This window comes from Dendrobates tinctorius, unplaced genomic scaffold (genome assembly GCF_039654945.1).
Source record: "Dendrobates tinctorius isolate UK_male_01 unplaced genomic scaffold, ASM3965494v1 ptg000165l, whole genome shotgun sequence".
Classification (NCBI taxonomy): domain Eukaryota; kingdom Metazoa; phylum Chordata; class Amphibia; order Anura; family Dendrobatidae; genus Dendrobates; species Dendrobates tinctorius.
In genome coordinates, this window is record NW_027361832.1 from 1,363,330 (window position 1) to 1,389,692 (window position 26,363).

The following is a 26,363-nucleotide window of genomic DNA, read 5'->3' on the forward strand; positions in this document are numbered from 1 at the left end:
TGTTATGCAGCTGGGGGGGAAGGTTCCAGCTCGGCCTATCCGCCATGTGTAAATACAACGAGGTGACCCGAGTCTGCCAGGGCCTCGGTACATACAGAATCTATACCTCCTAACCACCCTGGCGGCAAATGTATGATAACTGCCATTGTTACCCGTAAGCAACCAATCACAGTGCAGCTTTCATCTTACCAGAGCAGTTTAAAAAATGAAAGCTGAGCGCTGATTGGTTGCTACGGGCAACACTTTTTAATTTTTTTTTTTTTATAAATGACGCTCCTTTTGTGTATATAATATATAGATTACGCACCGGCGTAATTTATAACCCTGATTATGTGATAAAGTGCGAGCGGGTGCAATATTAACGTGTCTGCTACAGTGGGGTACAATAATGGCGTCGTCACCGATAAAAACTAGCAATCTCTAGAAGACCCCCGCCATGTGTAATAACGCCGTCTGATATGGCACCGGAGCCCGCTGCGGCCCCCCTAGACCTTATTCATGACCCACTGGTGCTGTGGCGTCTGAGAACGACACAAGCTATCGCCCGGATCTCGGGGGCTTGTATTAGCACCTGGCCATGGAGCAATGGTGGCACTGGTCGAGTCAGGGGGCATAGATGGAGGATTACCATGACACACAACTTCTGGCACTTTCCTCCCGTCACCCATGTGTTAGGTTTTTAATTTGCTAAACTAGAAGCCTATTTTTTTTTTGGAAACAATTAAAAAAACAAAAAAAAACCCCCAGCCTGACGCATCGGGGGCCATTTTACGCACCGTCACCTCAGTCTAAGATCATGTTCACACGTGGCAGAAATCCACATGTGTCCGGCCACGGTCTGCATACGGGCCGCCATGTCGTGGGTTCTCCTGACCCAAACTCAACGGCGCTTGTTATAGAGTGCCGCCACAGTCCGCAGATCATGGTCACCCATCGGGAGACCCAACCGTATTCAGGGACGTCCGAATTCAGCCTCATGTTCTACGTCCAGTCCCCAAAAAAACAAACAGTGACCTGTAGTGATGCCATTTGGTGCCTCTGGGAAAATGGATGCTCTATAGAATCTGCCCAATGTGCCACGATATTGTCAAGCAGGTGAATCCTCCGTGATCGCCGCCGGTCTCATGTAATCCGTCGTGGTGACCGCTTATTTGGTACATTATCCCCAAAATTGCCGCAGACCGCCATGGAGACGTTGTCTCACACGACCTATGGCCGCGGCCGCCCATGTAATCGCCTCCAGCCTCGTAGGATGCGGCCATGTTTAAGTGCTGCGGACTTGAAAGACCCCCATAGTGTCCAGTTTGTAGTCTGTACAACATCTGCATGGAGTTTGTATGTTCTCCTCGTGTTTGCGTGGGTTTCCTCCGGGTGCTCCAGTTTCAGACATACTGGTAGGGAGTGGAGATTGTGAGCCCCACTGGGGACAGTGATGATGACTGTACAGCACTGGGGAATTACTGGTACTATGAAATAACCCCCCCCCCCCCCATAAATCTAAATAGTACGCCTGAAAAACTCTTACCCCCCATGACTCAAATGAACTGACCCCATACCACCATAGAATCATGTGTGTTCTAAGTTCAGTTCACTTGAATTGTAGGGGTGATTTGTTTGGGGATCTTTGAGCCACATAGTCACACTGCAGCTTTGCTATGAAGGGTTAACAGCTCCTCCATTTTGCTGAGTCGTCAGCCTTGGCTAAGAGAAAGAAAACACCCTTGTCCTGTATAAGGATTTGCCTTAAATCCTCCTCCCCCCACCACCATGCCTTAGGAACACTTTTTTTTGCATTTCCTCGTACATGAATAAAAGTAAGGGGAGGCCATTTTAGTGTGTCTGATATCCCCCCTCCCCCAGGCTGGAGCAGCAGTAGTAGTGATAATGGTGGTTGTAGTAGTGGTAGGTCAGACCCCCCTGGGCGCATGCGCAGTCCCCTCCTCTGCCCTATAAAGAGGCTTGGCGCCAGCTGATCAGCTGAGAACTGGAGCTGCTGCTGTGACTGTCTGTCCGTCCTCTGGTAAGTGTTGCTGCCCTGTAGACCTGCATCCAGCTGTATAGTCATGGCTCTGTGTGTGCACATATAATCTACATTATTCGTGAATAGTGCACACAATAAAGCTGCACTCTACACTGCCCAGCTGAGGCTGCAGGGTCCTGACCATTCACTAGTCCCAAAAAGACCCTCTAGGGCCCATTGTGGACCCATATTTGGGGGGGTGAGCCTCTGGGGCCTCCTGGCAGTGAGAGGGTTACTGTCCCCTCCGGATTGCAGGGCCCCCCTTGTGCCTGCAGTATGGGGGGGTGCAGGGTGGGCACCGGCCGCTGCTGTGTATGTGGCGGGTAATCGCCATCTGCCTGCGTCGGGTGAGAGCGGAATCCGGGTGAGTCGCCCGCCCCCCGGGCTTTGGAGGGAAGACTTTGGGCGCTCTCTCTGATTTGGCGCCTTCATGGCGTCCCCGCTCATTCCGAGCCTCGCGCCCCTGCACCCCTCTCTGCTCCCAGGCCTGCACGGGGGCTGCCGGAGCCCCTGATCTGCCCTGGCACCTGGCCTGTGGGCCCCCTCCTCTAGACCTCAGCTTGGCGGGAGTCTGCTGATCAGTGTCCCCCGGGGATCTGCGCTGGGTGTAAGGGGGGTGACAGGGGAAGGGCTGGGGGACAAGGCTCTATAATTTAACCCTCTGTGCCATCGATTACTTTTTATTCTAAATTTTTTTTTTTTATATGCTGCATTTTTCTTCCTGGCACTCACACATAAGGCTGCCATACCACTTCCTGCCACCAGAGGCTCCTGCGCACATCTGACTCGCATGCAGGCATAGGGGGGGCTCACTTCATTATAAGGGGGAGGTATCGGATAGGCACCCGGTATTTATCACTTTTTCCTGCAGCATTTATTTATTTTTGCAATTTCAATATGTAAAGAAATCTGCTTTCTGTATTGTCTGGCTAAAATATTTATTATTCACAAACCTTCATGAGGGTTTTTTTTTTTTTTTTCTCTTCTCCTTTAGGGTTATTTCTTGTTACTGAATAATGTCAAGAAGAAGGTGAGAATCTTTATGTAAAAAAAAAAAAAAAGTACATTTTTAGGCCAGTATACATTGATATAATTGTAGCACCTGTCAGAGGTACATAAAATCCCCTTGACTTATACTACACCACCTGGTCTTTATTGGGGGGCTACTGCCGGGAACTGAGCTGACTACATTGTGGGGCCATATGGTGCTCTGTATGGCACCATACTAATAACCCCGATAGTAAAAATCCTGACTATACCCCCCCCCCCCCCATTGAATCCTGAGGCCTGCAGAGTTGCAGGAGAGACCTGTGAACATGCTGGTTACGGGGCTGTACAATTGGCTTGTACATAGTGGGGTAATGTGAGCTATTATTCCTCATACATGATCGATTCAGGGGAGCGTGCATGTGCTACACTTGGGATCCTGGAGTGTAACGGCCAAAAGGAGAGCGCTATGATGTCTACCAAGGCCTATCCTTCCTCCCCGATGTGATCAGTCTGGAGACCCCCATACACAAGGTTGTGGGTGTGATGGCGCCCTGCTGGGTGTAGAGCATCCCACACTCTTACTCATGCCTCTGTCTTGTTAAATCGCAGTGGTCGTCTACAAGCAAAACATGGGAAAAGCGATGCAGAAAATCAATGTCCGTCTACAGTGGCTACAAGGAAAAGAAAAGCTGAGGTGAGGAGTCCAGAAAGTCCTGATAGAAACCTGCACTGGCCCTGAAGGGCACAGCGGCCCGCTGCTCTATCCAGCGGATAATGCGGGCCCTAGTGAAGTCTGCAATAACCCAGGTGGATGAGAAGTCCCAGCCATTATATCCGTGTGATCAGGCTGGTGACTGAGCGGTGGGGAACTCTGGCCAGAAGACGGCTGTACACATTAGATGACTGTCAGACAAATCGAGGGTCCAGTTAAACGTTTGTCCGGCAGCCATCTTGGCCGTCTCTCCCATACACAGGAGCACTCGTCTGGCCAAGCAATTCTGTTCTCTCTGAGAAGCCTCCACCAGAGAAGTCTCTGACCGCCTTATCTCCTGGAGGTCACATCAGACATGTCGGCTCAACATCTGACCATCAGTTGTCTGCGGGATGTGTACGGGGCCTTAAGGGTTTTTTTTTTTCTTCAACATAGGACATAAAGCTGGGAGAGGACAGTCAGCGGGAGACAAAAAGGCACAACTATGAGATCCAGGTAACTACGACCAATCAAACTAATTTGTGGTCTCCACTACATGTAAGACGTCTAGATGAAGCATCTTCTCAGTATCTCTTCCTGTGGGCGCTTTATCAGTTTGCTGAGGTGTTTTCTTTGCTTTGTACAGGCCTGCTGGTCACAGATAGCAGTTGGAGGGGGGACTCCATGTGTCCTCATTGAAACTCCACAAAAGGAAGCTTCGGTCATGCCCGACATATCAAACTTTGCACGGTATCGCTTCCAGAACCTGTTCATTAGTCCATCTCCTCTACCAGACCTCAGGTAGGCGGCTCGCTGACACTCCGCTTTTTCTTCATGTTGGATACATGCTGCATTATAGCTCTAAGACCAGGCATTACCTGTTTCCACTGACCCCCAACTTCTGTCTCTACTGCAGCCTATGCAGCTTGGGGTTCAGTAAACCTGGCGGCTGCCTAATGTTATAGAGGAGCATTTCTGTGTCCATATTACCACGGTTCTATCAGTCAAACTAACCACTTTATTGGACCAAGGCCGGATTTGCCCATCCATGTATGGCCTGGCTGCAGGTCTCCTGACCCAGAGGATGGCCTCATGTAAGGTCAGGAGCCCTGCAGCCGGTCTGTGCGTCACTGACACTGGTGTGATTGCCGCCGAAGGCCAATGAGCCTAGCAGTGTTGTCCACTGCAATTTGTAAGCCAAAACATAGTGGATCCTACAAAGAAACCATAATGGTAAACCTATGCACCTCTTGTGTATTTTGGCTTGCAAAAACTGATTTAAAAAAAAAAAAAAAACTTTTCCAGTCTAATCTGGGTGATGTATATAATATGAAAGGGTTCACATACTTAAAGGCACCCAAATCTATCCTGTACATTCATACCACTCAGGAATAGAGCAAACAAGCTGCCCCCTCTGAATGTACCTGTGTTGGACACATGCAAAAGAAATTGAGGCTGAAATTTATAGGCCTGATAAAGTTAATATTCACTTAAGTTATCTTACATAAACTATACCTGACAGTAAAAATTGCATATATATAATATATATTCTCTTTTCCTGTGTAGTTGGGGAAGTTCAAAAGACGTGTGGCTGAAAATGCTAAGTAAAGAGTCCAAATACGTTCACTGCAGCCGAATGCTACAAAACCACCCCAGTCTGAACCCCGACATGCGCTCCATACTGATGGACTGGCTTATAGAGGTAAGGGTTACACTTCATCATGACTCTTCAGACTCGGTTAGGTCTGTATCTCTGGTTGGGGACCTGGTAGCTTGTAGCAGCTATGGCTGTGTTGTAACCACGCTTAAAGGGGCTGTCTAACGGAGACCACCTCTTTCTAAAGGAAGCAGATAAGCTTCCTCTCTTTCTGTGCTGATGTAAGTGGAGCTCATCTATACACTGCTGCTGCAGAACAATTAATTTTTTCCCGTCTTTCAGGTATCTGAAGTCTATAGTCTGCACAGAGAAACCTTCTACCTCGCTCAAGACTTTTTTGACAGATTTATGTTGAGTGAAAAAGCTGTTAGTAAAAGTATGCTCCAGCTTATTGGCGTCACCGCGCTGTTCATCGCATCGAAACTGGAGGTATGTCTGGGTCTTCCAGTTCTTATTTGTAACGTATCCCATCTATCGGCCTCATCATTGTGTCTGTGCTTCTATACAGGAAATCTATCCCCCCAAACTCCACGAGTTTGCGTATGTCACGGATGGCGCCTGCAGCGAGGATGATATTATTGAAATGGAATTAATAATACTTAAGGTGAATACTTTATTCGTGGTCATTGCTCAAGATCGATATATCTCGTGCTTGCTGCTTTATCCATTGCCCCCTTTTTCTTTAGGCATTGAAATGGGAGCTAAGTCCAGTGACAACAATTGCTTGGCTAAATCTCTTCCTCCAAGTTTCTTCTCTGAAAGACTCTCCCAAACTACTGTTACCTCAGTATTCCCAGGAACAATTTATCCAAATAGCTCAAGTAAGTGCAAACTATGCCGCCTTTTTTTTTTTTTTTTTTTTTTTTTTTTTTTTTTTTGTATTTTGGACATACTATTCTGTCCATGTGCCCATGGACGGAATAGTACGTCATGCACGATCAGCCACACTCATGGGGAGGGAGCGCGACTGATCACGGCCGGGTGTTGGCTGATTCTCACAGCTGACACCCGGCACTAGGTGCCAGGGGCGGTCACGGACGTGATTGCAGTGTGCTGGCAGAGGCATCAGGAGAAGCATTGGCAGGGAGGGGGCTCCTGCGCACTTCCCTCAGAACCACGCAATGTGATCGTGGTGTTCTGAGTGTCTCCATGGAGACCCCCCAGCTCCAAGATGGCTGTGGGGGTCCTTCCTGGTCCTGTAGTGAGGTGGCTTGTCAGTGCATGCTGAGAGCAGTCACCAGCAAGCCTCCTGCACTGCCTGTCAGATCGCTGATATGACACAGTGCAAAGTGTCAGCTCAGCGATCTGACTTTACATTGTCCCAGTGTGGGACAATACTACGTAAAGTGTAAATTTTTTTTAAACTCCCCAATAAATACATTTCTTTATGTAAATTAAAAAAACCCAACAAAAGTACATTTAGTATCGCCGTGTCCGTAATGACCCTGCCTATAAATCTGTCCCACTAGTTAACCCCTTTAGTGAACGCCAGAAATAAAGGCAAAAACAATGCTTTATCATACCGCCGAACAAGTGGAATAACACGCGATCAAAAAGATGGCTATAAATAAATATGATGCTGCTGAAAACGTCATCTTGTCCCGCCAAAAAAAAAAAACGAGCTGCCATACAGTGTCAGCAGAAAAATAAGTTATAGCTCTCAAAGGAAAGCGATTGAAAAATAATCTTTATAAGTTTTTTTTTTTTTTTTTTTTTTTTTTTTTATTCTATAAAAGCACCAAAACATAAATGATTACAGCGATACCTCAATCGTACCGAGCCAAAGAATAAAACCGCTTTATCAATTTTAGCAATGGTATAACCCCCCCACCCCCTTCAAGAAATTCATGAATTGCTGGTTTTTATTCGATCCGTCTCCCAAAAAATCATAATAAAAAGTGATCAAAAAAATGCCATGCACCCAAAAATGGTACCAATACAGATTTGTGAATGAGCCTTCAAGCTGCCATAAACTGATGGGGTCTAATATATGGAAACCCATGGACCGCTGAACCAAATGATATATAATTATATAAAACGTGTGTATATATAATTTTTTTTTTTTTTCCATTTATATAAAAGTTCTGATATCAGAATACATAATGCGGAACCCCCCCCAATTACTCATTGTGATCTTGTTACACTAATAAACGGGTGGGGGGTCCTACTCCGATCTGTGGAGCATCAGCTTCCCTTTTCACCTTCTCCCAGACTCAAATTATTTTCGTTGTCTTACAGCTTTTAGATCTGTGCGTCCTCCACATTACCTCCCTGGATTTCCAGTACAGGATCTTGGCAGCTGCAGCGTTATACCATTACACTTCAATGGATGTAGTTTCCAAAGCTACAGGTATTAACACCAGATGAGCATTTTTTTTTTTTTTCTAGCGCGCGCGCGCCCCCCCCCCCCTTTCTGTAATTTAATGTATGTGTGGCATCCTGAAGATCATTGTCGGGGACAGAATCGGACATGTTACATTTCAGCATGCCTGATCACTTGATCTCAGCAGGCACCAGAGGTGTCTGTTAATGGCTTATTCCTCTCCAGTGTGACAACCTTGCAAGCTGAGCATGTGTATGAGGGAAGGGGAGTGAGGAGAAATAGCCGTCCGGCCACTTGTGTACAGCTCCGGCTCATGGGTGTGGGGGACTCTATTGTACATAAATGCAGTCCTGAGGCAAATGTACACTAGAAAGCAACTTTTTTTCTTTTGGTCCCTTTAATGACAAGTTTCTTGGAGCCTATGATAATGATGCTGAAATCCTTTACCCTATATAAATTGAGGAGAAAAAAGTATATATAATTTTTTTTTTTTTTTTTCCTCTTCCTCTACAGGTCTGGAATGGGAAAGCATTTCGGCGTGCGTCCAGTGGATGGCGCCTTTCTTCAGAGCGGTACAAAGAAATCCTCCATTAAAATTAAAGACTTTTAAGAAGGTTGCAGAAGACAGCCGGCACAATATCCAGACTCACACCGACTACCTCCACATGCTGGTACGTGTACAGGATATTTAGGTTACTGAAAAGCGGGGGTCACATACAGAACTGGGGTAAGTGCACGCGGCATCTTATGATGCCGGTGGAACTGCCACGTTGGCAAAGGTCAAAGCGCTGGATGACTTTACTCTCGTATATTGAGCCCACGGCTTCCACATGAATCTGTCGCTTGTTTAAGCGGTAACAAGGACTGGACACTTGCTCAGCAGGGTTGTTTCTACTTTGCTGTGCACTAGATTTTTTTTATTTATTTTTACTTTGTATGATGCTGTTCAGGCAAAATCAGCCTGAAATAGTTGTGTGCACATAACTAATCTTCAATAAAGGCCTCCTGCAACTACTAGAATTACACTAAAACCTAATGTGGAAGAAACTGATGGCTTCTATAGGGACTTGGTCATCACTGTAAATTTGTAGAAATCTGCTTCATCCATCTGAAACCTTCTGCCTTTCTCAGACTTAAACTTCCCAAATAACTAATGGCTGCATCTATGCAGTTAAACCAAGTGGGAAACGTGCTTACAGCTGTTTCCATGTGCATTAGGGTAAAAGTGGTAAAGCTGCATGTTTTGTGCAGCTCTTATCCACTGATCTAGTCGGAGCAGTATGCCTGGGGTTGCCAGGTATCATAATTTTAGAATGAAGATGTTGCAAATAGCTGCTATTTTTTTTTTTTTTTCCTGCAAAAACCATGCCGCTTCTGACAATGTGCTACTTTACCTTTGTTCCATAGAAGTTAATGGGACTGACCAACACAAACTGACTTTTTTTTTTTTTCTTCTGCATCTTAACCTATTAATGGGAATCTTTGTTTTGAAGGGTCTCCTGATTTAGGGATCGCACAGTATTGAGCTGTTCTACCTAATAGACAAGATTAGAATTTCCCCCTGCTTATTGTTCTTGTTGCACTTTTTCAATTTTTACTTATATGGATTCTTTTTTTTTTTTTTTCCCTTATTTCCATAGGATGATGTGAAATTAAAACCTGAGTGTGTTCCGTTAGAAGGAAGTCATCTATTAGAAGAAGGAAGTCATCTATCAGACGGACAATCTCCAGGGGCTGTAGGTGCTATATTAACTCCCCCTCAGAGTACAGAGAAAATGCCTTTATAGCAATGCAGGAATCTTCTCCCTGTGGATGTTTTTAAGTAACCGGGGCCCATGTGGCATCTTACATGGAAGTGGAGTAATTTGGTGCTCGAGTGCCTTTGTACATAGTGTACAACTTTTTATTTATTGTCTCCTCACTACCTCACTGGTAATGGGAACATGGTTGTAAAATGTTTGTGCTGGCACGGTGCAGTTTTATAAAAGATTACTATAGCAAGAGTGTTAGACAGGCATCAATGGGGGCACCGTGCTGCCCACGCTCTTGGATTTTTAACTATCGAGGCACAACGTTGACATTCTTCCATTCGGATCCTAAAAACTTCAATTGATGCCACTGGGTACTGGATGAAAGGAACGCCTCTGTTGGAAACGGGCAATTTTAGTATTTATTTCTTAGATGACCCATATGGTAGGCCCATCTAGGTGATATATACACTAAGCTATGGGCAAAAGAAGCTGAAAACAATGGGACTATGGAAACTGGCATCTCTTATACGTGGACTTCACACCCATTCCCTCTCCATGCTGGTCAATGTACGAGAACGTTACGCAACGTCCGTCAGAGCTGTGTGCGCTCATGTAAGCGATTAACTATAGGAAAAATAGGTCTTATCCAAAGGAGAATGATTGTAAAATAATTAAATTCCCGCTTTTCTGGCCACAGCAAAGGCCAGGTTATGTACAACCTGTGCTGTGGATCTGGCCTGCGCCTCCTCAATGATATCTTCACCACAAACTTCAATGAATGAAATTTGCAGCGAGAGTACAGAATCTTTTATATATATTTTTTTCTTTGAGTGACTAACGTTTGCTAAAACCCGCATTGTACTGTAATTAACAGCGACATAATCTGCACTGAAAATCTAATGTGTGAATGTTCCCTGAGCTGCAGAAAACTGCTGCCAAAATTCATGTTTCATACGTATGTTTGGCCATAAACTCCTTGTAGATGCACTGGTGAAATCTCCGAAACTGTTCTGTGTCAGTGTACCCCAAAAATGGTTGGAGCTGGACCAATTTTCTACCTTTCTGTAGTGTATGTAAAATGCTACGGAATAAACAGTATTATAAGGCTGATAATGAAACAGATGTACTAATATGGACCCCTCCAGGTTTTTTCTAATTGGCTAAAAATAATTTTCGCAGCTGGGTTTAATGAGACGTTTTCGCACATTTGCCTTTGGCTGCAGAATGATGTTACTGAGAATTGGTCAGAAAGCTCGTTCTAACAGTTTTTTCATTCACACTGCCATTTTTTTCTTCCTAAGTGAAATATGACAAGTTTTGAATGTTATACTTTTTCCTGAAAAGGCTTTGGGAAGAACAAAAGTGTGTCCCTTCTTTGGAGCAGTTCCTGATGGAATATGCTCCAAGCTAAGCACACCAAACATATTATGGAATGGTATCTACTTAAACTTTTTTTTTTTTTTTTTTTGGTCTTTTTTTTTTTTTTTTTTTTTTTTTTTTTTAGTGTCCGTACGTTTATCCATAAAGTAAAGATCTCATTCCATGTGGTCTCTAATCATTTATCTACAGCAAAATTTGATGATTACCAAGAGTTACATGCTATCAGAATGAGCTCACTGATGAACTCTCAAAATCATTCTGCAGCCAGTGAACGGTGCAACACTTCTTAATGAAACCCAATGGCAAAAATAATTTAGCCTAAAATGCTCCCAAACGTTTAAGAAACTAAAAGATAACGCTGTATGTTTATATCCAGGGCCGCTCTGTTTTCTCTGAATGTACAGGTGATGCTCTGGTACACAAGGACGACTGCTCATTCTCTCCTCTGTATGGCGGGCAAGCTTTGGGGGTCTTTTATTGCTGACTCCAGCTTCAGGTACCCATGTGGCCTGTAGACTTTCTGGAGCTTTTTTTTTTTTAAGTAGGATAATGAACATTGCCCTCGATGTCCTGCCACAGACTGGGTGCTGGTATTCTGAAGGCTCTCTGACCTCCTGCGTACGGCGTGTGCTGCCACTGATGCTGCTACTGGCTTCTAGGTCATACTGTCACTTCCGGAGCAATGGTGTCTGTATGGAATTCATTTTTACCCCTCCCCCCCTGGGAACAAGAAGTCATGAATTGTATATTTGTCATCAATTGTTTGTACAAAGTGTATATTTTATACAATAAACAGTTCTTATTTACTGGGGCCACACGTTATTTACAGACTCAGAAATACAGCTTGGCCATCGCTTGTAGAAAGGTCTTTTTGCGCCTCTGTGCGGCCAGCTGCAGCACGTCCTCGGGATTGCTGGAGTTCAGCTCCGGTTGTCCTATGGCTTTTATCTACGGTGAGAAGGAATAGCCATCAGTTATCTACACACACTGTATGACAGAGGGGTCGCCGTACAGCCTAAGGCTATGTGCCCTTGTTGCAGAAATGCTGTGGAACTGTCTGCAGCATTTCCACAACTCCACGCCGTGGGTAAAACGCATGCGGAATTCACATGCGGTTTCCCACAAAACAATCTTTTGCAAGTGTTTTTAGCACAGTGCATAACAAGGGACTGTTTTACTATTGATGATCCCTATGCAGCATCAATAGTAAAAGAATGTTAAAAAGAAATTAGATATACTTACCGTCAGTCAGCCCCCGGAGTACTCCTGCCTCTCAGCGACACTGCTGGCAACTTCTGTTCCCAGGGATGCATTGCACCAGTGACCTCTGATGACGGGGCGGTCTCATGTGACCGCTCCGTCATCAGAGGTCATTCGTGCAATGCATCCCTGGGAACAGAAGATGCTGGCAGCGTCACTGAGAGGCAGGAGTACTCCGGGGGGGCTAACTGACAGTAAGTATATCCCTATTTATCTTAACTTTTTTATAAGAATATGGTACCCAGGGCCTGGCTACCATCCGCACATGAAGCGCTCACTTTACGTATGGTGGGAATAGCCACATGCGTAAAGTGAGTGTTTCAATGCAATCCTATGGTGGCAGAATCGCAGTGATTCTACAGAATCAATGGACATGCTGTGGATTTTGCAGTGGAAAAAGCTACAGCATTGTCACAGCAACAGGAATCCCATAGGATTGCATGGAGATGCGTTTTATTAGTGTTTCTGCCGTAGCAAAAAACACTTAAAAAAAAAAAACCCAACGTGGGCACACAGCCTAATTGTAAAACAATGAATGCTCCTTTGTCTCTTTGCCAGTCCACAAAAAAAAGTTTTACATTAATCTATACTGTGGCTTGAACTTGCCGACACATTGTACTTTCAGCAGTAAACTTGGGTCAACTTTTTTTTCCTGCATTTGCTAAAACTGATTTTCACAATTTTAAAAGTTTATATCCATAAACCAGTTAGTCATGCTGTACAAAATGTGGGAAATGTTATCTATTCACGGTCTACTTTAAATCAGCATCGCTTCTCAAACTTTTTATGGTTAAAAGTTTCAGCAAATTCTAGTTTTTTTTTTTCCCCAAAAAAATGTTTACAAAACTTTTAATCACATTTGAAGTGATTGAGTTTCCTATATGACAAAATACCCAAAAGTGACACCATTATAATAACTGCAGAAATAACATTCATTCACAGGAATTAAATCTGTGGAAGGGGAAAAAAAAACAAAACACATTTTTACCATGAAAGTGTTAAGCCGACACATTTTGCATTTCTAAAAGGGGTAACAGGAGAAAATGGACCATATAATTGGTTGTGCAAGTTCTGAGTACGCACCATTTCACTCTTGGAGTGCAAAACTGGCTGGAATAGACAACTGCTGCCATGTCACATTTGACAAGGCCCTGACATGCCAAAACCCCCACAGGTGACTCCCATTTTGGAAACTACACGTAAGGCATTCATCTAGGGACGCAGTGAGTATTGTTAAGACTCAAGCGATTCACTGAATCACCACAACATTGGGCTGAGTCAATAGAAAATTATCAATTTTATCCACTTAACTTGAGGCTAAAGTAACATTTTTTCAATTTCCAAAAGGAATAAGAGAAATTCTGTAACATGCTGTAGTCCATTTTCTCCTGACTACCCTAAGGCTGTGTGCACACGCTGCGGATTTTGCTGCGGTTCCGCAGCGGTTTTGGCCGCTGCGGTTCCGCAGCGGTTTTGGCCGCTGCGGACCCGCAGCAGTTTCTGCTGCGGTGTACAGTACAATGATTCCCTATGGGAATCAAAAACCGCAGTGCAGACGGTGCGGAATTTTCCGCGCGGATTATCTGCGGTTTTCAATCCGCAGAAAGAATTGACATGTCAATTCTTTCTGCGGATTCTCCTGCGGTTTGCCATCTCCTCCATTGAGGAGATGAAAAACCGCAGAGCAATCCGCAGGTAAAACCGCAGGTCTTTTGACCTGCGGTTTCACCTGCGGATTGTACAAAATCCGCGCGGATGAATCCGCACCTTTTCCGCAGCGTGTGCACACAGCCTAATACCTCATGTGTTTGAAAACTAATTTTGAGGCACGGTGCAGAGCTCAGAAGGGAAGGAGCGCCATATTGTAGTGTAGATTTTTCTTGACTGGTTTGAGGGTGCCATGTCACATTGGCAGAGCCCCTGAGGTACCAGAAACCCCCCCCCCCCCCCAAAAAAAAAAAAAAAAAGTGACCCCATTTTGGAATTTATCTACAGGTGTAGTGACTACTTTGAGTTCATAGGTCGTGTCCAGAAACAGGCAGCAGTCGATGTTGCTGAGTGAAAATTGCATAAAAAGTCTGAGGGCACCACAAAATACTAGCGATCACTAGCCCCACACATGACTATGTTAATACTCAAGAAAAAAGTGTGTACAAAAAGTGGCCACGGTCACCATGAATAAATTTCAAATATTAGAAACGATACATTTTATTAAAGCATGATTACACAAGACCACATGTTAAAAACAATTAAAAAAAAAAACAAAAAAACCATTGAAGGTATAAACCATAACACCTGAAGGACCGGTTAGGTACCTTGCAACTATCTCCACTGTTTGCACCAGACGTATCGGAAATAACACAACACTGAACAAATGACAATCAGCCAATAGTCTAAATGAAGTAAATTACCCCAAAAAACAGACAAAATATTCAAGTCCAATGGCTAAAGCTGCAGAGAACCCCAACAGAGCAAATGCAAAAGACCCTAAACAATAGGGTCAGGTGACATATAGGTTTAAATATAAGGACTATAGCATATGGTAAAAGCCATTTAGGGTTAAAGGGAATCTGTCACCCCTTTTTTGAGATATCACATAATGATATTCAATTGTGTGTCACATAAGGATTCTCTTAGTACTTTTGCTTCCCCCTGACCCCGCACCTTTCAGGCATAAATACCTTTTTTATATCGGTTCAGATGTATGTAAACTGCCGCAGTCCAGTCCAATGGGTGGGGCTTATTCAACTGCTCCCCCCCTCCCTGTCTTGCTCTACACAAGAAGAAATGCATAGAGCAAGACAGGGAGGGGGGAGCAGTTGAATAAGCCCCGCCCAGCGGACCAGACAGCAGCAGTTTACATACATCTGAACCGATATAAAAAAAGGTATGTAAACTGCTGCTGTCTGGTCCGCTGGGCGTGGCTTATTCAACTGCTCCCCCCCTCCCTGTCTTGCTCTATGAATTTCTTCTTGTGTAGAGCAAGACAGGGAGGGGGAGCAGTTGAATAAGCCCCGCCCAGCGGACCAGACAGCGGCAGTTTACATACATCTGAACCGATATAAAAAAAAGGTATTTATGCATGAAAGGTGCAGGGTCAGGGGGAAGCAAAAGTACGAAGAGAATCCTTATGTGACACACAACTGAATGATATCATTATATGATATCTCAAAAAAGGGGTGACAGATTCCCTTTAAAAGGAGAAGGCAGCAAAAAAGCCTGTAGGTGGATGCGGAGATACAAATACCCGGTCACAGCATGGTGTGTGGAGAGAGGAACCCCACATGTATCGCCACCAAGCGTGGCTTCCACAGGGGAAAGAGTAAGTGAAAATTGCAAATCTGCCATTGTAGTGAGCAGTACGTGCTTCTGGAGACACGCACCCGTAAATTAGTTGGGCTGTCATTGCTACAGAAATGCCGAACAAGTGGACGCTCAATGTGGTTTAGGCACACTAGGGCTCAGGAGGCATTTGGATTTGAAAGTGCAGAATTTGCGGAAACGTGGAAGCCCTCTATATTACCATTGACATGACAGACCTGAGTGGGGGACTTGCTTTTTTTGTGGATTGAGTTGAAGCTTTTATTGTAAATGTTATCTAAAACGTTCCCAATCACATTTATCCGATGCTCTACGCTGAGCACTTACTTTGGGGTTTCCATCTAAACCTCTGAAAGGCATGACAGATGAAACCCCTGAGTGATCCATTCACTATAATGAGGCAGCAGTTACTCTGAACTCTGTCTGGCTTCTGCTCAGCAGTGTCCTTTTCAGAAGCGCACAAAACTGGGGCTGACCGCGCTTTTATGCAATCCTAAAAAGATGGATACTGCCAGATCGCGCCCACAGTGCCTCCATCTGCCTCATTATAGGGAATCTTCCGCCGAGGGTTCTGTCTGAATCACGTATTTCACAGTTTTACCTGGAAACTCCAATGTAAGCGCTCATCGCAGAGCGCAGGATAAATGTGAACACAGTCTTACTGTGATCTTTAATAAGCAGAATGAACAAATCAACAGCAGAAGAATTGGGTTTTCTTTATTTTTTTTTTATTTTATTCCTCGTGCGGTATAAGTGATTAGGCAACTTTATTCTTTGGGTCGGTGCGATTACAGCGATACCAAATTTATACAGTTTTTTTTTTTATGTGAGGCTGCCATCACACTCTAAAAGATGGTTTTTATTGCGCTTCACCCTACTTTGAGAGCTAACATTTTTCAGTATCTATGCCTACAGACTCATGTGAGGTCTTGTTTTTTGTTGGACAAGTCGTCGTTTTTATTGGTACCAGTTTCAGTCAATGTTTTTTGATTGCGATTGCTTTCTATTCCGATTTTTAGGAGGAAGAATGAACAAAAAGTAGCAATTCAGGATTTTTTTTATGCTGTTGTGTGGTAAAATTGATAAGGCAGCGTTCCTGGCAGTAAGAACCAGGAGTCAGCGTCATGTTGACGGAAAACCCAGCGGCCATTGCGCACTCACAAATCGCCAGGACATAACTATACGCCCAAGGTCGGGAAGTCCTTCCAAACCAGGACAATATGTACATGTCTAAAGTCTTGATGTGCTTACCTTGGCTCTCATTGCTACAGAAATGTCTGACATATGGACTCTAAATGTAGTTTAGACACCCTGGGGCTCAGACGTGAGAGGGGCACAGGATTTGTTCCACTAACATGGAAGCCCACTATATTTCCATTGACAGGTGACAGACCTGAGAGGGGACTTGCTTTTTTTTTGTGTATTGAATTGAAGCTTTTGTTGGGAGCATTTTGCATAACATTTGGGATCACATGTATCCTTTGCTCTATGATGAGCAGTTGCATTGGGGTTTCCATCTACTCTACAGTTAAGGAAATAATTATTTGATCCCTTGATGATTTTGTAAGTTTGGCCACTGACAAAGACATGAACAGTCTTATAATTTTAAGGACAAGTTAATTTTAATTGAGAGACAGATTAAAAATAAAATCCAGAAAATCACATTGTATAAATTATATACATTTGCATTTTGCAGTGAGAAATAAGTATTTGATCCCCTACCAAACATTAAGAGTTCTGGCTCCTACAGACCAGTTAGACGCTCATAATCAACTCGCTACCTGCATTAAAGACAGCTGTCTTACACAGTCACCTTTATAAAAGACTCCTGTCCACAGACTCCGACTCATAGAATCGTAGAGTTGGAAGGGACCTCCTGGGCCATCTGGTCCAACCCCCTGCTCAAAGCAGGATTCGCTAAATCATCCCAGTCAGATGTCTGTCCAGCCTCTGTTTGAAGAATTCCATTGAAGGAGAACTCACCACTTCTCGTGGCAGCCTGTTCCACTCATTGATAACTAACTTTCAAAAAGTTTTTTCTAATATCTAATCTGTGTCTCCTCCCATTCAGTTTCATCCCATTGCTTCTAGTCTTTCCTTGTGCAAATGAGAATAAAGATGATCCTTCTACAATGTGACAGCCCTTTAGATATTTGTAGACAGCTATTAAGTCTCTTCTCAGTCTTCCCTTCTGCAAACTAAACATTCCCAAATCCTGCAACCTTTCCTCATAAGACAGGGTTTGCAGACCAGTCACCATTCTGGTCGCTCTTTTCTGAACTTGCTCCAGTTTGTTGATGTCTTTTTTAAAATGTGGTGCCCAAAACTGGACACAATATTCCAGATGAGGTCTGACCAAAGAGGAGTAGAGGGAAATAATGACTTCACGTGATCTAGACTGTATGCTTCTGTTAATACATCCTAGGATTGCATTTGCCTTTTTTGCTGCTGCATCACACTGTTGACTCATATTCAGTCTGTGATCTATTAGTATACCCAAGTCTTTTTCACATGTGCTGTTGCTTAGGCCTATTCCTCCCATTCTGTATATGCTTTTTTCATTTTTATTGCCCAGATGTAGTACTTTGCATTTTTCCCTGTTAAAAACCATTCTGTTAGTTGCTGCCCACTGCTCCAGTTTATTTATATCTTTTTGAGTCCTCTCTCTCTCTTCTCTAGTATTAGCTATCCCTCCTAGCTTTGTGTCATCAGCAAATTTAATCAGTTTACCCTCAATTCCTTCATCTAAATCGTTGACTCTAACCTCTACAACATGGGCAAGACCAAATAGCTTTATAAGGCTGTCAGGGACAAGATCATAGACCTGCACAAAGCTGGAATGGGCTACAAAACCATTATTTTAATTGCTTTGTGAATAAATGGGTTAAAGAAGGGTTGGAGATTTTTTATTTCAAATAAAGAACTTTGTGTGTTTGTTTTCTTCAATTAAAGGACTTTACATTTGACTATGGGGTTAGCAATTGAAATGCATCTTATCAGACATCCTAACCATTAACCTAGACATTACTAACCCCTGGATTTGATGTCAGCGGCCATAAAACAGCTGACATCAACCCCACAACTACTACCACACTTACCACTGCACCAGAGCAAGTGGGAACAGCCAGGCAAAGAGCCAAAATGGATGCACCTTTTTCTGAGGTGGCTGCAGGATGCCATTTTTAAGCTGGGGGGTATCAATATCTATATTCTTAGAATACCAGCCCCCAGCTGTCTGCTTTCAAATAGAGGGGTCCGCACGCTGTTTTTTTTAAAAAAAAACTTAAATAAATCATTTAAACAGCTGTCGAATTTGCCTGCTCTGGTTATGAAAAATAGATGAGACTCAAAGACTTTTTTCCATATACACAGTGTGCCGGCCAGTCACAACCATTACATTACTTGACATGGCTGTGATTGAGTTGGAAGTGCCCACACAGTATAGCTTGTTGATTGGCTGCAATGCACCCTTTCAGCAAGCCTTGTTCGGGCTGCCGAACCCGAACAGTAACATGGACTTCTGGGAGAAGTCACTATTCAGGGTCTGTTGCATGGATACTAGGCGTCTGGTACGAACCCTGAAATTTAGAGATGGGTGAATCCGAACGACATTCAGAAATGATCTACCATATTTACTCGAGTACAAGGCGACCCCAGAGTACAAGGCGACCCCAGAGTACAAGGCGACCCCAGAGTACAAACCGAGGCACCTAATTTTGCCTCGAAAACTGGGTAAACTTATTGACTCGAGTATAAGCCGGGTATGCATTGTCCCCTCATCCCTATCATGGTATGCATGGCTCCTTATCACCTATCCTTGCATGCATGGTTCCTATAAAAAAAACAAACAAAAAAAAACCAAAAAAACACAACATCCTACTTACCGTACCTTCCCTGTATGCCCTCGCTGCATCTCGTTTGACGTCAGCAGCTCTTCCGGCAGAGCAATCACGTGGCCCCGCTCATTAACCCCTTACCGACCACTGACGGGATAGTATGTCAGCGGTCGGTATCCCCTGCTTTGAGGTGGGCTCCGGCGGTGAGCCCACCTCAAAGCCGCAACATGTCTTAAAAAAAGGCTGACATGTGCCCGCAATAGGCGCAAGTGGAATCGCGATCCGCCCGCGCCTATTAACTAGTTAAATCCCGCTGTCAAACACTGATAGTGGGAATTTAACTAGTAGTTCCGGCGCCTGGCCGGAAATGAGCGCATTGCCGACCCCCGTCACGTGATCGGGGGTCAGTGATGCGTTGCCATGACAACCAGAGCTCTCAGAGACTATGGTTGTTGAAGGCAGATTGGTATGAACGCCACCCTGTGGTCGTCGCTCATAGCAATACTGCATTTCTGCTACATATGGGCGATCTGAGCATCACCTATATATAGAAAAGCCGATCAAGTGTGGGATGCTTCTAGCCTCCTATGGAGGCTATTGAAGCATGCCAAAATAAAAAAAAAAAATAAAAGAGAACCTAGACATGTTTGGTGTCTATGAACTCGTAATGACCTGGAGAATCATAATAAAAAGGTCAGTTTTAGCATTTAGTGAACCTAGCAAAAAAGCCAAACAAAAAACAAGTGTGGGATTGCACTTTTTTTTGCAATTTCACCGCACTTGGAATATTTTTCCCGTTTTCGAGTACACGAAATACTAAAACCAATGGTGGCATTCAAAAGTACCAACTCGTCCCGCAAAAAATAAGCCCTCACATGGCTGTATTGACGGAAAAATAAAAAGGTTATGGCTCTGGAAAGAAGGTGAGCGAAAAATGAAAACAGCTCCGGTCATGAAGGGGTTAAGGTATTGAATATTCACTCCACCTTAATGAGTGGGGCCACGTGATCGCTCGTCCGGAAGAGCTGCTGGCACAGGAATGAACGAGATGCAGCGAGGGCAAGTAGGCTGTGTGCTGGAAGTCGGCGGCTGCGGCTGTAACTGTGCGCTATTACAGAGAAATGAATATTCACACGGAGTGCAGTGAATATTCATTTCTCTTTAGCAGTGGGCACAGTTACAGCCGCCGACTCCTGTGACCCACTGCTTCCCCTCCGCTGCCGTCTTTCTGGCACAATGACTTGTGTATAAGCGGAGGTGGGTGTTTTCAGCACAAAAAAAAAAAAAAAATGTGCTGAAAAACTCGGCTTATACGCGAGTATATTTCTAATTGTTGGGTAGGTGGGGTGAGACACTTCCCAGCCTTTTTCTTACAGTAACTTAAACAGGTGGTCGATCTAAAATGAAAAGCCTGCAGTCACTCTATGTGTGCCACTATGTGACTGCACACTTTTGTATCCCCCCCCAGTGAACATACTGTGTGCTCAGAGGATTGGCCGGTTTCTGAGCCTGGAATGGAGGTGATGTATGCGATACGCACACTCCCGGCAGAAGTAGTTTAGTGGGCGTGGCCTTGCTCGACACAGGTGTATTGAACGATTCTGGACACGTCTAGTTGGAATGTGGCCGGAAGTGTGTACATCGCATACTTGCGGTCACATGATCGGCTGACACAGAAGAATGATCACCGCGCGCACTGTGAGGACTCGCATAGAATTACTGCAGATTTGTGGCTTAAGTCTGGACAACCCCTTTAACTCCTGAACAGACACGGCACCCTGGGACTATTAAAATACTGTCTAATAGTGACCAATCTTTAAGACATTTATAAAAAAAAAAAAAAAAGACTGGTTTTATGGAGGGAAGTGCACACTATAGTTTGGAGTAAACAAATAAAATCAACTTACCGCTATTTGTCTCTTATCAATCTCTCCCCTTTTATGATGAAGGTCTGAAGAAAGGGTTAAGGCAAAACAGGTTTTAGAAATACAAAGAAGCAGAGAAATGGATATTAGGAAGGTGGTGCACACACAACGTGGCAGAACTTTACCTGACACAGCACATGGCTTATTTACGGCAATCTTTTGTACCCAAATAAAAACAAAACCACTGAGCCAGATTTGTTCAAGCCTTTATTCCAGTATTCTGACTTAAATAGCTTTGAAAAGTCACAACCTTTTGACACAACTTGAGGATGTGCAGAAACATCTCGACTTTTGGTGTTCTCAGGCTGTTTTTGCCCAGTTGTGACAAAGCGAACAGGACAGGGGTGTGAGTGGGCAGGACAAGGGTGTGAGTGGGCAGGACAAGGGTGTGAGTGGGCAGGACAAGGGTGTGAGTGGGCAGGACAAGGGTGTGAGTGGGCAGGACAAGGGTGTGAGTGGGCAGGACAAGGGTGTGGCAACTCCCGTTTATCACATTCATGACTAGCAGTGGCGTTTTCTACCCCACAAATCTTACTCCAGCAGATACTGGAGTAGGATTTACGTGAAGGAACACATGAAATTGCACTCCACCTGTCAGACACTCCTGATTTATGAAGAGGCATCTGACTCCAGCTCATCAAGACAGGCGTGAAAAACACTGATCTTGACGTATAGGGTCCCACAATTTGAAAAACTTGAAATAATGAAGAAAAAAAAAAAAAAAAAAAAAGACATATGGCTTAGAAATTAACACACACATTAGGCTGTGTTTATTTTTGCCAGACAGGGGCAGAATGAATATTTTATCTCAACTACAGTGGAATATTCTCCAACAAGTATGGCTTCTAGCCAGGTGCAGAATGAAGACTAACCTGGTCCGGCTGGAGGACTGGATGATTAATCAGGACAACTTTATTCTTCCTCATCTGTAGAACCAATGCCATCACACTAATTAGAAAGCTTCCATATAAAACTGAAGACGGCATGAGGTGTAATCCGCCTCTACCGCATTGCAAAAAAAAAAAGAAAAAAATTCTCATAAATTCCCATTAACTACAGGGTGATCGCTGCAAAAAAAAAAAAAATGTTTATAAAAGTCATCTTTATTTTTCATCCAATCCCATGCTTACCATACTACATCAAGGCTGAACACAGCCCTTTGCTACATTACTGGGGCAAATATCACATCCTGCCGGGATTTAGTCCCATTTCTGATAAAACAAAAACACAAAAATGAAGGATGGATGTTAGTTTATAGAAAGGTTGTGCACATGAGCTTATGCTTCTTATGTCCACGTGTGGATCAGACACAAATCTGGGCTGGTTGTGGTCAACCGGCGGACAGAAAACTAGTTTGGGTGCGGTTGTCTTTTGTGGTGTCCACATCCACTGCAGACACAATGGCCTTCCCTCCTCCATTAGGCTGTGTAGTCCTGAGCATGCCTTCCATACATTGAAATGCTAAAGCATCACAGCTACATTTTATCTACTACGCAAAGTGGTCCCGTAACACGACCACTCCATTTTACATCCAAATCAGATGCAGAAAACGGCAAAAAGTTCTTCTGGTCACCAATGGAAAGCAAACATACCAAAAAAAAAAAAAAAAAAAAAAAAAAAAAAGAAGATCTAAATCATGATACTATATAAGTAAAGAAATATTCACCATCATCACTGTCCCCATCGGGGATCACCATCTACATTCCCTATCAGTATGTCTTTGGAGTGTGGGAGGCAACCCACACAAACACAGGAGAACATACAGACTGCTTGGAGATGTTTTCCTGGGTGGTATTTGTACCCAGCGCTGCAAAGAAACAACGCTACCCACTGAGCCACCGTGCTGCCCACATGAAAACTGCAGACACTTTTCCCAGGACTAGTTTTAACAAATTGGAGCGGATTTAGGCAAAGACAAATTTTGTTATTTGTAAAACTAAAATGCGGTCTTAAAAAAAAAAAAGAAAAAAAAAAAATCTATGATTAATCTACTTGGGATGGACAAAAAGGTGTTAACAAGGCAATGTCCCAGTCCTTATGGAATTAGCAGTAAAATATACAGAATACATATACACTGTATATATACACTGTATATACACACAAACACACACTATATATATATTTATTACACACAGTACAGACCAAAAGAGTTTGGACTCACCTTCTCATTCAAAGAGTTTTCTTTATTTTCATGACTATGAGAATTGTAGATTCATTCTGAAGGCATCAAAACTATGAATTAACAAATGTGGAATTATATAATTAACAAAAAAGTGTGAAACAACTGATAATATGTCTTATATTCTAGGTTCTTCAAAGTAGCCACCTTTTGCTTTGATTACTGCTTTGCACACTCTTAGCATTCTCTTGATGAGCTTCAAGAGGTAGTCACCGGAAATGGTTTTCACTTCACAGGTGTGCCCTGTCAGGTTTAATAAGTGGGATTTCTTGCCTTATAAATGGGGTTGGGACCATCAGTTGTGTTGTGCAGAAGTCTGGTGGATACACAGCTGATAGTCCTACTGAATAGACTGTTAGAATTTGTATTATGGCAAGAAAAAAAGCAGCTGAGTAAAGAAAAACGAGTGGCCATCATTACTTTAAGAAATGAAGGTCAGTCAGTCCGAAAAATTGGGAAAACTTCGAAAGTGTCCCCAAGTGCAGTGGCAAAACTATCAAGCGCTACAAAGAAACTGGCTCACACGAGGACCGCCCCAGGAAAGGAAGACCAAGAGTCACCTCTGCTGCGGAGGATAAGTTCATCCGAGTCACCAGCCTCAGAAATCGCAGGTTAACAGCAGCTCAGATTAGAGACCAGGTCAATGCCACACAGAGTTCTAGCAGCAGACACATCCCTACAACAACTGTTAAGAGGAAACTTTGTGCAGCAGGCCTTCATGGTAAAATAGCTGCTAGGAAACCACTGCTAAGGACAGGCAACAAGCAGAAGAGACTTGTTTGGGCTAAAGAACACAAGGAATGGACATTAGACCAGTGGAAATCTGTGCTTTGGTCTAATGAGTCTAAATTTGAGATCTTTGGTTCCAACCACCGTGTCTTTGTACGACGCAGAAGAGGTGAACGGATGGACTCTACATGCCTGGTTCCCACCGTGAAGCATGGAGGAGGAGGTGTGATGGTGTGGGGGTGCTTTGCTGGTGACGTTGTTGGGGATTTATTCAAAATTGAAGACATACTGAACCAGCATGGCTACCACAGCATCTTGCAGCAGCATGCTATTCCATCCGGTTTGCGTTTAGTTGGACCATCATTTATTTTTCAACAGGACAACGACCCCAAACACACCTCCAGGCTGTGTAAGGCCTATTCGACCAAGGAGGAGAGTGATGGGGTGCTACGCCAGATGACCTGGCCTCCAAAGTCACCAGACCTGAACCCAATCGAGATGGTTTGGGGTGAGCTGGACCGCAGAGTGAAGGCAAAAGGGCCAACAAGTGCTAAGCATCTCTGGGAACTCCTTCAAGACTGTTGGAAGACCATTTCCGGTGACTACCTCTTGAAGCTCATCAAGAGAATGCCAAGAGTGTGCAAAGCAGTAATCAAAGCAAAAGGAGGCTACTTTGAAGAACCTAGAATATAAGACAGATTTTCAGTTGTTTCACACTTTTTTGCTAATTATATAATTCCACGTGTTAATTCATAGTTTTGATGCCTTCAGATTGAATCTACAATTTTCAAAGTCATGAAAATAAAGAAAACTCTCTGAATCAGAAGGTGTGTCCAAACTTTTGGTCTGTACTGTACAGATACACACATGTGCACATATATTTGTGCAATAATTTAATAATTTCCAATTTTTTCTCCTTTTCTGAAAACAGCTAAGTTTCCTGAAGCTGGACAAGATCAAACATGGCCAGATACATTTGCCATAATTCACACTAGACATTGGGGTCCATTTTAGTACGGTCGAGTTTCATGAGTGTTTCTTATCGGATTGTCATCATCATTTGCCCAATGTCAGTTTTCACCACCAGAGATTGGTCAAAGTGTCAATTTTTCTGAGATGAATAAAGTAACTGACGGAGATTTCTCCAACTTCTCTCATCAAATAGTCTGTGAAAAACGGAGAATGTGGATGAGACCACAGTGCTGTTCATTTTTTTTTTTTTCAGCTCGTTGCGTGATTCTATTATCCTTTTCCTCTAATTGTAAGCCAAAATCAGGAGTGAAACATGAACAGTCTCTGTCCTGACTGCTTCCTCTTAACAAATCCACTAATCACATAAAATTTGGAGCTAAGCAAATCCAACACGTACGCTGAAACAGTCTCTATAGTGGTAATGATTGACACCTCCGAACTACAGACAAAAAGGAGCTTTTTGGGAGGAAAAAAAAAAAAAGACAGTATGTATTGTATAGTGTATTTCATATATTAAAAATGTCCGTAAGGCCGAAAATGTTCCAGACGACACTGGGCAAAGTCCCACTAATCATCCTCCCCAACATGCGTTTCGCATGTTCCCATTTGCCTCCTCAGGGGATACAGTAAAGCAAATTAGCCTTCAGTCCCTTGAACATACACAGTAATCCAGTGCTGTGATCGAAAATTAGCCAGTGCCCACAGCCATCAAGACACTCCCCTGTACATGTCTGGAAATAGGGACACATCACCAAAATATTTCTGCACATGCGCAGGTAGCCTAAAGATGCTGGGAAAATATTGTAAGGCCTCCAAAAAAAACAAAAATAAAGTGCAAAATTGTACGTAATGGAAGGATAAATAGTGCATGGCAATATTAACACAATACAGATTATTTTCCATTGTAAACAAATTGTCACTGACATACCGCGACAGAGAGAGGCCAGAGGATTGCAGTGTTTTGCCACACAATTTCCTGCACTGATTGGAACTGCTTCACCATCCTATTAAACAGTGCAGTATTTTCCTTTGCTCCGTCACTGCAAGTGTTCATCAGTTCCGTTGACCTCCAGGAGCTCTCCATCCTGAATGGTCTCAGCTGTTCTGTGTTGGCCACTCCACCCTGGTATATATGCTCGCTACTGACACTTGGAAATTGCCAGTGATTGTTCACTCTGCCTGGTTTGGCGTTGGAGGAGTAGGCGTTTGGAGAGCTTGTTCTGGAGATTGCTGCATGGATTTGGTTTGAGTGCTGATCCTTAGCCACATCTATTTGGTTTATCCCTCCCCTGTGTTCCACTTTATTGTTTTGTGAGTGTATGTGTTTGA

The 26,363-nt window shown here is 43.7% G+C and overlaps 2 protein-coding genes across 4 annotated transcripts in view; one reads left to right on the forward strand and one right to left on the reverse strand.

The window, feature by feature from the left end:
* Window positions 1–1,914: 1,914 nt before the first annotated feature.
* Window positions 1,915–11,618, forward strand: CCNE2 (cyclin E2). The gene is made up of 12 exons (XM_073550411.1): window positions 1,915–2,020; window positions 3,015–3,050; window positions 3,620–3,704; window positions 4,158–4,217; window positions 4,348–4,502; window positions 5,268–5,403; window positions 5,641–5,787; window positions 5,867–5,962; window positions 6,045–6,179; window positions 7,597–7,708; window positions 8,195–8,352; window positions 9,322–11,618. Exons 2-12 carry the CDS (start codon window positions 3,037–3,039, stop codon window positions 9,466–9,468), a joined length of 1,245 nt encoding a protein of 414 aa, XP_073406512.1. The 5' UTR covers window positions 1,915–2,020; window positions 3,015–3,036; the 3' UTR covers window positions 9,469–11,618.
* The window catches only part of INTS8 (integrator complex subunit 8), a 131,354-nt gene continuing 116,562 nt past the window's right edge, over window positions 11,572–26,363 (reverse strand). For all 3 annotated transcript variants that reach the window (XM_073550408.1, XM_073550407.1, XM_073550409.1), the window contains exons 26-27: window positions 21,137–21,180; window positions 11,572–11,760 (exon numbers count right to left, since the gene is read on the reverse strand). In XM_073550408.1, coding sequence (XP_073406509.1) covers window positions 11,644–11,760; window positions 21,137–21,180 — 161 coding nt within the window. In that variant the 3' untranslated portion in view covers window positions 11,572–11,643. The remainder of the gene's footprint in view (window positions 11,761–21,136; window positions 21,181–26,363) is intronic.

What these genes read in the sequence shown, in the direction of transcription:
- CCNE2 (XM_073550411.1), top strand. An exon ending in TCATCGCATCGAAACTGGAG is followed by an intron (nt 5,788 to 5,866) that starts GTATGTCTGGGT and finishes GCTTCTATACAG; the next exon opens with GAAATCTATCCCCCCAAACT. An exon ending in CCGACTACCTCCACATGCTG is followed by an intron (nt 8,353 to 9,321) that starts GTACGTGTACAG and finishes TTATTTCCATAG; the next exon opens with GATGATGTGAAATTAAAACC.